General features: G+C 39.4%; 1 protein-coding gene across 2 annotated transcripts in view; it reads left to right on the top strand.

The window, feature by feature from the left end:
• Nucleotides 1-660: 660 nt before the first annotated feature.
• Nucleotides 661-13,738, top strand: part of vrk2 (VRK serine/threonine kinase 2) — a 14,686-nt gene continuing 1,608 nt past the window's right edge. For both annotated transcript variants that reach the window (XR_013785415.1, XM_079439793.1), the window contains exons 1-11: nt 661-1,074; nt 1,237-1,292; nt 1,401-1,470; nt 2,041-2,128; nt 2,558-2,666; nt 3,232-3,324; nt 3,651-3,783; nt 8,574-8,694; nt 9,649-9,707; nt 11,064-11,221; nt 12,535-12,678. Coding sequence is in view for 1 of the 2 variants with exons in the window: in XM_079439793.1 (XP_079295919.1) it covers nt 948-1,074; nt 1,237-1,292; nt 1,401-1,470; nt 2,041-2,128; nt 2,558-2,666; nt 3,232-3,324; nt 3,651-3,783; nt 8,574-8,694; nt 9,649-9,707; nt 11,064-11,221; nt 12,535-12,678 (1,158 nt within the window). In the remaining variant the exon portion in view is untranslated. The remainder of the gene's footprint in view (nt 1,075-1,236; nt 1,293-1,400; nt 1,471-2,040; nt 2,129-2,557; nt 2,667-3,231; nt 3,325-3,650; nt 3,784-8,573; nt 8,695-9,648; nt 9,708-11,063; nt 11,222-12,534; nt 12,679-13,738) is intronic.

Here is a 13,738-nt window from a genome sequence, read left to right as displayed (position 1 = left end):
TCTATAAAGTTGCATGCCTTTTTCACATCTATTGTAAGCTCTTGAAACATTCCCTGCGGAGTAGGCCTAATTAGATACAGTATATGGCACACCTAATCTATAATCAGTTTTAGCCGAATGAAAAGTATATTTTTGTAAGATTCTTGAACGAATTGTTCTTTTGATTCGGATCTTCTCAATGAACCTGCCAAAACGATTCATATTCACACTGAATGGTTTGTTCACAAATTAGGGTGAACAGCTTGTACAGGAAAAATAAGTTACTTAAAAAATAATAGTAGCCTATTAACAGGAGATAATGGAAGTGTTTTTTTGTGACATGATAACGGTTGACTTTGGATTTTATTTTAAATGTGCAAAAAAAACACACACCACAGATGTACAGTAAATCAACGTTGTCTACTGTAAATGCTAATTATATTTACTCTGCATTTTAGAAAATGACTTTGTTTTATGAGTTGAAATGAGCAGAAAGTGAACTGATTCAACTGAATCTTTGCAACAAACTGTTCGAATGAACCGATTCGTCCCTATTTTGAATGGCATCGGCTCTGCCCTGTGATGAAACATATGCTGCGGCTGTTGCTCCGCCTTTCCACCTATTTTATTGGTGGTTGAATATGAACGGAATACGCGTTCCTGTTTTTTGATTGGTTGTTCAAGATTTGCGGGAGTGTCTCTGTCAGGAAGTAGCACTAGCAAGCTGTTGCAGTAAAACGATGCGGAACTGAGTAGAAGAGTTGAAACTGAAATTATGATGAGTCGAAATTCTGTTTCTGTATAATATTATGCTTCTTATAGAGTGTTGACATGCTTTTATAAGAACGCGTTGTTGTTCGAACTAATTTGTTTGTGAAACAGCACTGAAATAAGGCTGTTAGCCAGGAGCCACTTTATATTTTCGTCGTCAGTCATTAGTCTCACTTTGTACACGACATTTTAACATCATGGCACCAAAGAAATACACATTACCCCGTCCACTTCCAGAAGGATGCATTTTAACAGATTCAGAAAAGAAGAGTTGGCGCATCGGTAAAATAATTGGAAAAGGTGGTTTTGGACTGATTTACCTGGGTAAAGACTTTATATTCTGCATAAATATGTATTGCCAAACTCCATTATAATTTAATTTTCTTATATGGCATTAGACATGGTGGCAGAGTAACTTAGGGCAGCATAATTCATTTATAAAGCAAGTGAACCTTGAATCTTTTTTGATTTGTTCACATTTTACAGCCTCTCGCGATGTGAATGTCCCTGTTCGTGATGACACTGATTTTGTGATCAAAATGGTAAGAAATATATTAAAACAGTCTGAATAAATATCATTAACAATCATATAAATGGGCTAAATGTGTACTGTGCTTCTAATTTTTACTGTCTATACTGCACATTTTCAGGAATATCATGAAAATGGACCTTTATTCTCAGAATTGAAATTTTACCAACGAGCAGCAAAGCCAGATACTAGTAAGATACTTTGTTCCTTTTTTAAACTTATATTCTGTCCAAATTTTGTAATGGAATTCTGTTGTTATGCAAGACATAATAATAATAAGAAGAAGAAGAAAAAACATAAACACTGATTGTATTATTGCCAAAGGAGGTAGAAACAGATGCAGTCTTTAGAGTAGTGTTGAATGAAAATGCTGAAGACCCCTCATCTTCATCTGAGAGTTCTCAAACATGGAGTGCGTGTCACTGATGAAGTGGCTATAGATGTAAATTAGCCTGGCTAGGCGAATTAATAAACCAAAGCAAACATGCACCTCTGTGGTCGTTAGTGCAATCCCAGCTTGTTTGAGCTCTAATTCAGAGTGAGTGACCAAATTGCTGATAATGATGCTGGTTTCTCCAAAGGGCCCCTGACCACCTGTCAATCTGGTGCACAGCCAGTCAAGACAGATTCTCCTTCCAGCTAGGCTGGAAGAAGTGCTTCTTTATCAGTGTGTGAGAGATATGTATATATCACATTATGTGTTTATAAAGCATGTGCAAATATATAAAATGGCTAAAACATTTTTAACTCTTAAATCACAGTGAACAAATGGAAGAAGTCCAAACAGCTGGAGTTTTTGGGGATTCCAACTTACTGGGGGTCTGGACTGACGGAAAGTAACGGAACAAGGTATTGTACTTGAGTTTGACTTATCTTACATCATGGCATGAGTACTTTGGCTCATGTAATTATTTCTCATCCTGTCTGGATCTCAATGGAAAATAAATAAATAATAATAAAAAATAAATGATAAGTCTGGGTTTAGTGCAAAAGCAGCTTTTAAAACGGTAAAATAAAAGTGTGTCCGGAACAAACTTTGCTGTGTATTTTTATTATTCTCATGTGTAAATAATATAAAACAGTCTTGCCCACTGTTAAACGGCTCACAAAAATCTTTACCCATTACTGACACATTTAAAGTCACATCCACTAGTATATACTGTCATACGGGGTAGCCTTGAATTTGACATTAATTTATTTTTTTTTTTTATAGTCTTGTTTTTAGTATTAATAATTGTGAATTTAAGTACATTTTCATTTTGGTTTCTGGTTGTGTAGGTACAGGTTTATGGTGATGGATCGGCTGGGTGCAGATCTGCAGAAGGTGTTTATGGAGAATGGTGGGCAAGTGAAGAAGCCCACTGTGCTACAGTTGGGCGTTCTCATGGTGAGACACCGCTGAATGTGCAACATTTAGTTTGAGTTCAGAGCTACTTGCCAGTGTTATCATCTATATACTCTTATTTTTAATGTTTGTATTTAGCTGTAATTTCAGTTTTAGTAACTTTAGTACTTCAGCTTAAACTTATTTTATTTCAGATAGCTGTCAAGTCTACATTGCTAATTTTAATTCAAGTTAATTAAGTTTTACATCTTATATTTTAATTTGTTTCATCTTAATTTCAATTATTGAAACTATTTTTAGTTATAGTTAACAAAAACAACATTGCTGTTTGCTTCATTACAATTTATCAACACACTGTAACCCATGAGTATGTATAATGTGACCTCATTATATATAGAGGGTTTGGTTAAACGTAATAAGTGTGACAAGGCAAAAAGTCTTTATAGCATTACTTAATAAATTGGATTTTGAGTAAACTTTAGTTGCATTTGCTGGGAGTCCAGCTATCTTGCATCCAGCTCATCTGCCAGTAGTCATTACGGTAGGTCATTATGGGGTTTCTAAATTATTCATGTTAACCTTCCATCTGTCACTTTGCCCTCTACAGCTGGATGTGCTGGAATATATTCATGACAATGAGTACGTCCATGCTGACATTAAGGCTGCCAATATATTACTGGGACACAAAGATCCAAGCAAGGTGAGTCTGCATACACATCAACACAATCACATCTTAAACGATTGGTTATCTTTTAGTGTATAAATGACCTATTCAAGTGCAGCACATACTCAAATGAAAGTGTTTTCTATTACTTTAATTGATCGTCTACTAAGACAGAGAGCCAGCACTGATGACATTTGGAACTTATTATTGAGTATAATCAACGTCTCAATCTGCTGTCACAACCTAAATACTGACCCCATTTCTTTGTGCTTTGCAGCGCTAACATAGCATATACAGTAGGAGAGATTCAGTTTGATAGAAAATGTCTTTGGGATGATTTATGATGACTTTATCTCCTGCAGGTGTACTTGGTTGACTATGGTCTCTCATACAGATACTGTCCTAATGGTGAGCATAAAGAGTACAAAGAGAACCCCAAGAAAGGACACAATGGCACTATTGAGTATACAAGCATTGACGCTCACAAAGGAGTAGGTAATGTGAAATGTGTCGTTTATTTTATCTTTTGAAACCACTCTGTGTTATTACATAGATAGAAACATATGTTATTATGCACAATTTTATTATGTCCTGCGTTTCCCAGTTAAAGTAAACCTGAATTGCCATTTACAACCCATTTTACTTCCATAATTTTATTTGTAAGTGAAACAGGATATTCAATGAGAGGAAGAAAAATAAACATAGATTGGGACTTTTTTATCTATCTGGAATTGTAATACGGAAAAGGAAAGTGGTTTTGTAAATTTGATTAAGAATTACATAGAGAGCCCTTCTTTGGAATAGCAATGTATTATCCATAATTAGACAAGGAACATGCATTAAGGAGGTAAATAGTGTCAGTTTTAGTCTCATGTTCACTTTAAAGGAAGAGGTTCACCAAAAAGTACAAATTCACTATCCATTTTACTCACCTTATAATGGGGTCCTGTTTATATTGCTAGGACTTGTCAGTATCATGTCCTCAACTCTGGGTCATGCTATTGGAAACACATTAACTTGTAAATTGTGTACAGTCCTTTTTATTGGATATTGATTGTTCTAGCCATGCTTGCTTGGGCAGACTTAATTCAAGAAATCCCTAATTAGTCAAAGTCATAACCTGCATCTTGTATGCATTTACTATTAATTAAAGCTTTGATGTTATGTTGAACTGGGACTCAAAGCCAATATCTCTGAATGCATTGGCCATAAGATATTACAGGAGTTCAATACTGAATACACAGTGGTAAAGCTTGCTAATAGCCATGTTTCTGTTAATTTTGAAAGTGCATGAAACAAAGACAAGATGCCCAGTCAGCAGAAAAATATTTAAAGTTCAATATTTTACAATGGGTGATTTTTTATTTTTTTTTCTCTCTAAATGTAGCAAGTTGTTGTAGCAAGAACTCCATGATGCCAAGTGGTCTACAGAAATGTTTTGTGAAATATTTATTATATTTTAAAACGTATTAAAGTATATTTTTAACGTATTAAAATATTATTTGGTCAAAGTTAACATGTTAGATTAATTTACATGTTAAATATATTCACAATACAATTTTTTAACACATTTATTGAATTTTATGATATTACAGTTTCAGTAATTTTCTTTAATATATTTAAAAAAAAATAGGGATGCATAAATCTAAATATTTGCCTTTATATTTTTGAAAGCACTATTATGCTCCTTTTTACAATATGTAATATAAGTCTCAAGTGTCTCCAGAAAGTTTATGTGAAGTTTCAGCTCAAAAATACCCCACAGATAATTTTTTTATATCATTATGAAAATGCCTATTTTGAGTGGAAGCAGAAACATGCTGTTTTCGTTCATGTCTTTTTAAATGCAAATGAGCTGCTGCTCCATGTCCCCTTTTCCTGAATAGGGCTGTACCTTTACAGCTCATATCTCAGATACTCTGCTAAAAAACAGCATGTGTTTGATTTTGATTATCATGTGTATCGCATTGAAATCATGCGTTTTAAAACCATATTAATTAAAATTTCTGATATACGGTTTTCTGAGCGCACACATCCAAAGGACGCGCACAGAAAGCGGCTGTCACACGGAATCTGACGCACTCCTCTTTTCACAAGCTTGCAGAGAAAGGCTTACGTTTCCTGGGTTGGCAGATGCACTGGGGACCTTAATATAGCACTTTAAACACAGAAAAAAGTAAGTTTTTCATGATATGTCACCTTTAAGGAGATTATCATGTTTGTGGGTCCATCGTATCAACAAGTTATAAAATCACTAGCATGACAAAAAAGTTATTTCCAGTAAGGTGTTATATTATAAATTTGGTTTTATATGTGGAGGATGAATATGTGGGAAGGCCTTTGTGTATTATTTGAAAAAAAAAAAAAAGTGCATGACTCGTAGCTCATAGCGTGGACTCAGTACAACACATTGTTTGATACATCAGAAAGTAAATCATGCTCAGGTTCAGACCAAGGTCTGGCTGCTTTCAGACAAGACCATGTTCTTACCTGATATAATTTGTTAACTTTTCATGAACAGGATTCTACATATGGTCCTGATTCTGTCTCACTGCTCTGTAAATGTATGGCCAGTTGTACTGTGTAAATCACACTGCATATGGCAAGTGATATAACACTTGAGAGTTTATAAAAACACCTACCCACTGATGCACCGACTCGGGAGTTCAGTGTCCTGATCCACTCCTAAAGCTAAACTCAAAGCAGAGAGGCTGTAAATTTGACAAAGCTCATTTGTGTCACTATCAAGCAATCTGTGGTCGAGGTGACGTCACCGCACTAGCTGTCTTGACGTAAGCTGTCGTCGGCTGTTGTGTAGGTCATTAGCATCGTCTGCCCTGAAGATGAATGCAGATTGCAGAGTGTTTCTTTTCATTTGGCCCCTGGCACCCTATGTAGATGTTGATTTGTTACCATGGTGAGGAGTGCTGAGACGGGCACTTCATGTCCTGCTGAACCCCGTGCTAAAGGCCTAATTATCACCTGTAGGGTTGAAGTGAGCCGGCTGAAATTCAGAAAGAGAGGTTCAAGAGTTTGACATGGCGCTTTGGATAATCACAATAACAATAGGCCATAATTATGAACAACAGCTTCTATCTGATGGAAGGTGTTGTACTCAGCCTGGAATACATCATTCTTGTGGATCGGCCTTTTTATAAGTGAATTGGTGTCAGGACTAGGCCAGGCAGCCCACCCCTTCGGTTCCCTATTACAGAGGCGGACAAAATGTTTACAGAGCATGCCTTATCTTGTGCACTTTGGTCTTTAGTCATAGTGCCCTTTTTACATGCCACTTAAGAGGCTTTTTTTTCCTCAAGGTCAGCTGTGAGAGATGTTAAAATCTTTTCTATTAAATTGTGTGTTTGCTAAATTAGTTTGGTCAAGGTTGAAGAAAAATAAAGAAAACCTATATACGTGGCCTAATGGTGTTGCTGGCTAGCGGGCAGGGAGGCTGACTCCGTAATGGGCATGGCAGGATCAATGATGGTCATGGATTTAGGCAGAGATTTTCCCTTTTGATGAATGCAGTCGATAGGTAATTTCTCAGGAGATGGACTGCAGTTACAGTATTGAGTTAGTACACTCTCTAGGCACGAACAAATGATGTGCCTTAATTTACCCTTATTGATGAAGTTGGAGCTTTTCATGAAGGGACATGCTTAACGGGAGTTTAACTCTCATATATGAGTAGAACTGACAAAACTGTTCCATTCAGATTTAAATTTAGGTGAATGTAATTCATTGAGGGTCCTTGGCTTAAAGTCAACCTGTAATTGGTCAGTCTGGCCCAAAATGTATTTTAGTTTAATAGCTGGGATCCAAAATTAATATTTCGTATTTAAATGTTGCTGCTGTCTGTCTGGTTGGTGTAAGACTAATAAGTTGGTTTAAGTGAGGCCATTTCACACTCAGTGCTCATAAGCAAATGCTTTTGCTGTAATATTAGAGTGGTGTTGTTAAAACTGAACTAGATAGATTCCCATTGAGCTTATGCAAGTGTGAAACTAGCTCTCTTCGGCTTATTTGAAGACCAAAAATACTAATCTCTTCTGCTCCTGAGGTTAAGAACAGTTGCGTAGAATCTAGTGTGAGTTGTTAAGCATTTCAATAAAAACGAAATAAAAAAATTAGTGCAGAGTAAAAAAAAAAAAAGTTGATTTTAAACTCCTTTGAGTTGTTCTCACAGGCTTCACGCAAAAACAAACATGACCAGTTTAGTCTGACTTGCAAGCAAATGACTTTTGTGAGCTGCTTCTGTTCAGTAAATCAAAAATATACAGCATGAATCGTGTAGCCTGATTCCTAAATAAATGAGTCTTACGAGCTGGTTCTTTTCAGTGTATCAGAAACATGCAGTGTGACGTGTAGCCAGAATCCCAACTGAGTGCTTCAGTTTCCTTTGAAACATCAGGCTCTTATGAGTTGGTTCTTGTAATGAATCGTCCAAGAAGATGATTTGAATCCATCTGAAGCTTGGTATAATTTACAGAATTAGATGTGTAAGAATATGTAAGCAAAATTGACATTTACAACGGCATGATTAAAACAGTTGGCATCTTACTTAATCAAATTAAAGTCTGAATCAAATCAAGAGTTTGCGAATAAGAAATACACCGATTTGAGAAATCTCTATTGATACCTAGCCCAGGGTAGACACCTTTAGAACATCTTTAGAACAGTAAAAGATGAAGTGGCCTTGTAAAAAATGTTTAGTATTCAAAAGACATTTACACTAGATGGCAGTTGTGTTATGTGCTACAGCAGATGTGGAGTTGGAGGAGGTCTAGGGAGCACACGCGCTCAAGCTCTTCTCTTAAGGCCAGCAGAGACCCCACGGAATCCAGAAACATGTGGAAACTATTTGGGCCCAGACATTTATTTCTTTGTTTTACTGCTTGGCTCTCCATCGGAGAGAGTGTCGGGCCGGGCCACAGGCTGTCTGGATCATGTCAGAGGCCGTCAGGATCAGGTTCCTGGACGAGTCGCCAGACCAGACGAAGGAGGTGGGAGTGTGAGAGAGATGTGAGGAACGCTGGTGGGAGGAAACTGACCTACTCTTTCAACTCTCAGCCCCTCTTAGAAAAGCCCCGTTAGCCTGTGAGGCAGGCCAGGGCACCAGCTGAGAAAACAAAATACTCCTCTCTATCAACCCCCCCCTCCATTTCTCTGCCTTTTTATAAGGGCATATTTCAGTAGCCAATGGACAGGTCATTCAATCAAAGGGTTTTAACTTGCTTCTCAGATGACACTCAACTTTTTTTCCTTATCTTCGCTTTCTCCAACAGCCCCATCCAGACGAGGAGACTTGGAGGTGTTGGGCTACTGCTTGCTTCACTGGCAGTGTGGAACTCTGCCCTGGCTCTCATCTCTGAAGAACCCAGCTGAGGTCCAGGAGACCAAGGCCAAGTACGTTCCCCTTTTCACCACAGGTCTAGGCCTTGTGCTCTGCTGTGTACAGTGGCTGCCGATAGGGCTGCACGATTAACCTTTATCGCATCGATATTGAGGTTTTAACTCCCGCAATAACCTAACCTCAGGAGTCTGAGGTTTTTTCCCCCGCCTGTGACATTTGAGTGACAAACCTATTAGCCAATCAAAATGGTCGAATCTCGCGTTCCTGGCTTGCTGGCCAATTAGAAATGGCAATGGAAACAAGGTTGTATGCAGTGCACCGGCTTTCTGTCAGCAGCAAAGCATCTAACACACAACGTGTACCTCGAATTGTGCCAATAGAAAAAGCTTGTAACTGCGCAGAAATGGCCGAAGGCACTTCTTCGGTGACGGGAGAGGAAGCGGGGGAGCACTTGGTTAACAAGAAGGGTGGTACTTCAGCTGTTCGGACTTATTTTGGATTCACGAAGAACGACGTGGAGCAAAAGAGTGCTAAATCTAAAATATGTCGACGTGCCGTGGCCAGATCCAGAGGAAACACTACCAATCTATACCAGCATCTTAAAAATCACCACCGACAGCAATATGATGCATGCACATCAAAATGCACGCAAAAATCGAAAATCGCATCGCAATCGCAATATTTGTCAGAAAAACCGCAATTAGGTTTTTTCTCAAAATCGTGCAGCCCTAGCTGCCGATCAGAAGCTTTCTGTGCTTTTTCAGCCTGAATTATTCACTCAACTGCTTCGTTAAAGCCTTAAAACTCCACCAAAGGTGTAAGGCCACATATTTTCTTTCTTGACTGGAAATTTAAGATGTGGATTATAAGAATCTTTAGAATAGAGAATAGAGCTTTTCACAATAAAATATGTTGTGTATTTCAATGAGTTGAAAGCAAAGATGTGTATTCAGATGCATTTAGCAACATTACCTTTAATCTTTCCCTTTATCATCTCTTGACCACAGACTGATGTCTAAACTGCCAGATTCTGTCCTGATCATGTCCACCTCCAACTCCAGCACGGGTAGGTGCATGTGAGCGTGCGGACCATTTGCATTGATCAACAAGGTATGGGGCAGGGACTTAGCTTCCTCGCCATCTCCACAAGCGCAATCTCCTTGCCTCTCCTTCATCAACGGACTCTAGAGTCCCTGCAGTATCTTTCCCCCCTCCACAGGGAGCGAGGGCACGTGCGTCTTCTGAAAGGGGGCTTTGTGATCTATGATTATGATGAGGCCTTATTCCCCCAACCTTGAGAGGCTGGCTGCAGCTGGACCAGAAAGATAAGACCTCTAACATGCATCAAGGCTGCGCATGTGGTATACATTCAGCTGGGCTGCCACAAAGAGAATGCGCACCGGCGTAACACTGCATCTAGCATATTTATTACAGTGAAGAATGGAAGGTGCCCATATTAGACACACATTTGTGTTCTCGTATGAACAGAGAGGCCCTTCTACATTGTGCTCCTGCCATCGTCCATTTGTTAGGAAGATGTGGTTTTTGTTCCCTTTGGAATGAAAATTAAGTCTGCAGATGCAGGTTGTCACTTGGCTGGACTTTTGCACATGCTTTCAGTAAGCATCTAGGTCAACTGCAGGATGCATCAACATAAAACATGCAGACCAGCTCAGTTGGGGTTTATCTGTGAATTATGCAAATACACAACCATAGTCCACCTCCACAGTAATCCTCACTTCTGAAGTTGCCAAAAAAGATACATTTGGGATTTTTAACATTATGAGGTGTTTCGACAATGCATCCTGCTCAACATCTGATTTTTAAGATATTAAATTGTATCAAAGTTATAGTCCACCCAAGAAAGAAGATCGTCATCCCTCATGACGTTACAGACTTGTTTTTTTATTCTGCAGAATATGAAGGTTTTTTTGGAAGAATGTTTCAGCTGTTGTTATCCGTATTATGAAGTCTAAATCTTCAAGCCCTAAAAAGTTCATAAGAGTAGTGTGAAATTAATCCATACAACCTGAATGGCATAGTCCAATTCTGTTCTGTATACACGCATGCACAGCCTACATCGTTTGGTCGACGTTTGGTCATGTAACGTGTAAGAACCAATGAGTTTTGATGTTATTTGATGCTTGTGTTGCTATATTCGATGTAGTCTCTACATTTTGATTGAATTAATTGGATAAATGGAGGTGTTTAGATGAATTTCATGCTACTCAAGGGTTTTGGATCCCAACTTTCATTGTTAGAACAAAAACTGAAATGTTCTTCAAAATATCTCTTTGTGTTCCACAGAAGAAAGAAAGTCTGGAATGATATGAGGGTAAATGGTGACAATGTTCTTTTTATTTGGTGAACTATCCCTTTAGGATTTGCGTATTCGGATGTCCTTCTTTCTGACCCTTTGCAGAGATTGCCAGGTACCTGTCCATTGTGAAAAACCTTGGCTACAATGAAAAGCCAGACTACCAGGCTCTCAGGAAGATTCTGTCAGTGGCCGGGCCGCAAGGCCCATTGGACCTCTCTAGGCCGAGACCGTCGGAGACGGCCAGGCCGACCGCACAAAGGGTGAGTGTGAGATGCTTTGGCATAGCAGCCCAGTAGTCTTAATAGAGACCATATGAGCTGGGGCTGTAGCATTCAGAGCAGCCTGTGGGCTGCGGCAGATTTATCTGTCTGGGAGAGAGAAGGAGATGCTCAGGTTTGGGAACCCTCCTTTGACCCTTTCCCTGCTACACTGACTCCCACTTCTGCTCAGAGCTGTTTAACTGGCCTATTGGCGGCGTTGAAGTTGGGCCGAAGTAGTGCATACCAGAAAAAAGTAGATTTACACAGTGGTGACAGACTCAGAGTTACTGAAGGCCCTCAGCCTGGGGCCACAGCTCAATGCAGTGTCAAAACCTTACAAGAGAGCTATTTAATTAAAGCGCTTTTATTTATTGCTATCACATGCAGGCTTGTATTTCAGTGTCTATATGTGCATTCAGAATTGAACGGCGTAAAATACACCACACTGAATTCCTGCACTCTATTACAAGAGACAAGAATGGCACTTTTCCTCTATAAGGGGAATGAGCTGGTGAATCTTGACCGTGGTGTCGTAGGTTAACCTTTGCTGACCTTGCCAAAAGGCTTATTGGCTCTCAAGAGGTCTGGAGTGGAGAGACCTTAATTCCTCTGGAATCACTTCACAGTTGATCACTGCCAACTTGAACCGCTGAACTTTTGCAAGCAACCCAATTTGAGGCTGTTGAATACACACATTTTGCTGAGGCCAAAAGAGCGCCAGTTAGAATTGCCTCTCATTTTTATATGGAGCTGTCCAGCGGTTTGATCTGTGGTTCAATAGAGAAGACTCAGTGTTGAGGATTTGGAGAAGGGTTGGTAAATACCCTCAGTGTTTAAGGTGTCATTTACTCTACTTGTAGCCTGATATTGAAACCACTCTGCACAGTAAGTAATACAGTGGGCCACCTGAAGAACACATCTCAGTTCTAAAGGTTTAGTTTGACCTTTGAATTTTCAAGTGTTTTATAACCAAGCATGAATCATACAAACGATGATTTGAATAATATAAAAAATATCATGCCATGAATAAACGTCAGGCAGCGTGAGGCCAGCGGTTCCTTGTGTCACTCCAACAGTCCTGGAGTTTATTTTGCCTACAGCTGACCTCGCTGGTGATCTGTGGCCAAATTTAGTTTGGACAGTTGCCACCTTAGGGAGAGCAGATGATGTCATTAATCAGGGCAGGTCTTCTCCTCTCAGGATCCAGGTCAGTGAGGGAACATTGAGTGCTCTCTTCCTCTCTCTCTCTTGTGAATGCTCAGAGACAAAAGCAAGTACATTTCTGTCATTTAATTTAACTTAACCTCCCACAGGCTGCAAGCCCGCCCAAGACTACTGAGAAAAAAAAAGCAAGATCAAAGCCTGTGGTGACAGCAGAGGAAGATGATAAGGAAGAGTTGGGCAGGTCAACACCAAACAAAGTTGGGACCAAGACAAAACGAGAGACACACAAACAGGTAAACATTAATTTTTGTTTAAATTAATACAATTTAACCCCCTCCCCCCTAAAAACCAGTTGTTCAATTTAGGAATCAACTTATTTTTGTCACAGTATAAATGGGTATTTACAGTATACATGAAAATATATACACTACTGTTCTTAGTGTTTGGGGTCTGCAAGATTATTTTTAATGTTTTTGAATCTCTTATGCTCAAATAGATGCATTTATTTGATCAAAAATACAGCAAAACAGCAATATTGTAAATATTATTAAAAATATAGCTGGAAGCAGCAATTAAAGGGTCAAGCACAACAGCGCACAAAAATAAAGAGATAAGGAGTTGTCTTTAATTATATTAGTGATACCAAGTTTTCTAGCTTACATGTAGAACTGCCAGTAGCCAATTGACACACAAAGTTCTAGAATAGTAAATCAGAAGTCGAGTCACTCTGTATTATCAAAGCCTTGTGCCACGTTCATTTTGGGAGAATGAGGAGCAGAAATGGAGCTCAGGAATTCACACGCTTCGTACGGTGAGTGCATTAGTTTGGTCTTGCTGTGCTTCATGAAGATCTTCAGAGTAGCTGGATACTGAAGAAAGGTCTACAGACCTGCCTCTTTCAATTCCTTCCGTGTTATACTGAAGGAGCTCCGCTTCTTTGCTGTCGCGGGAAAGAAGGTGGGGAAAAAGCTCAACATCGCATCGTCACCCGCTTTCACAGAACCACGGCGTCTTGCTTCATTTAGAATCAAATTCCAGTCGTTGTAGCATACCAGTCTGAAGGGAAACACTTGCAGTTTGGAGAGATCCGTTGAAGCTCTGGAGTAAATGTGCGCGTTCGATCTCAATATCTCTGCCCGCAAGTGATGGGATCCAGATCGGCAGTGACCGTTTCAGAAAGCCAAATGGGTCATCCCTCTCGGCCTCTTCAGGTAGTCCCAGCAGCCGGAGATTACTGCGTAATCTCCAAAATGTCCTCAAATCGCTTTAGAGTGACCGCCATATTGTCTTCAATGTCGGCTCGGCTCGCAGCGGCTGCTGGTTTTGTTTTCTTCTTAATTGGCGAGGATGATG

Source organism: Barbus barbus, assembly GCF_936440315.1.
Source record: "Barbus barbus genome assembly, chromosome: 18".
Taxonomy (NCBI): domain Eukaryota; kingdom Metazoa; phylum Chordata; class Actinopteri; order Cypriniformes; family Cyprinidae; genus Barbus; species Barbus barbus.
This window is presented reverse-complemented; position numbering and strand designations above follow the sequence as displayed.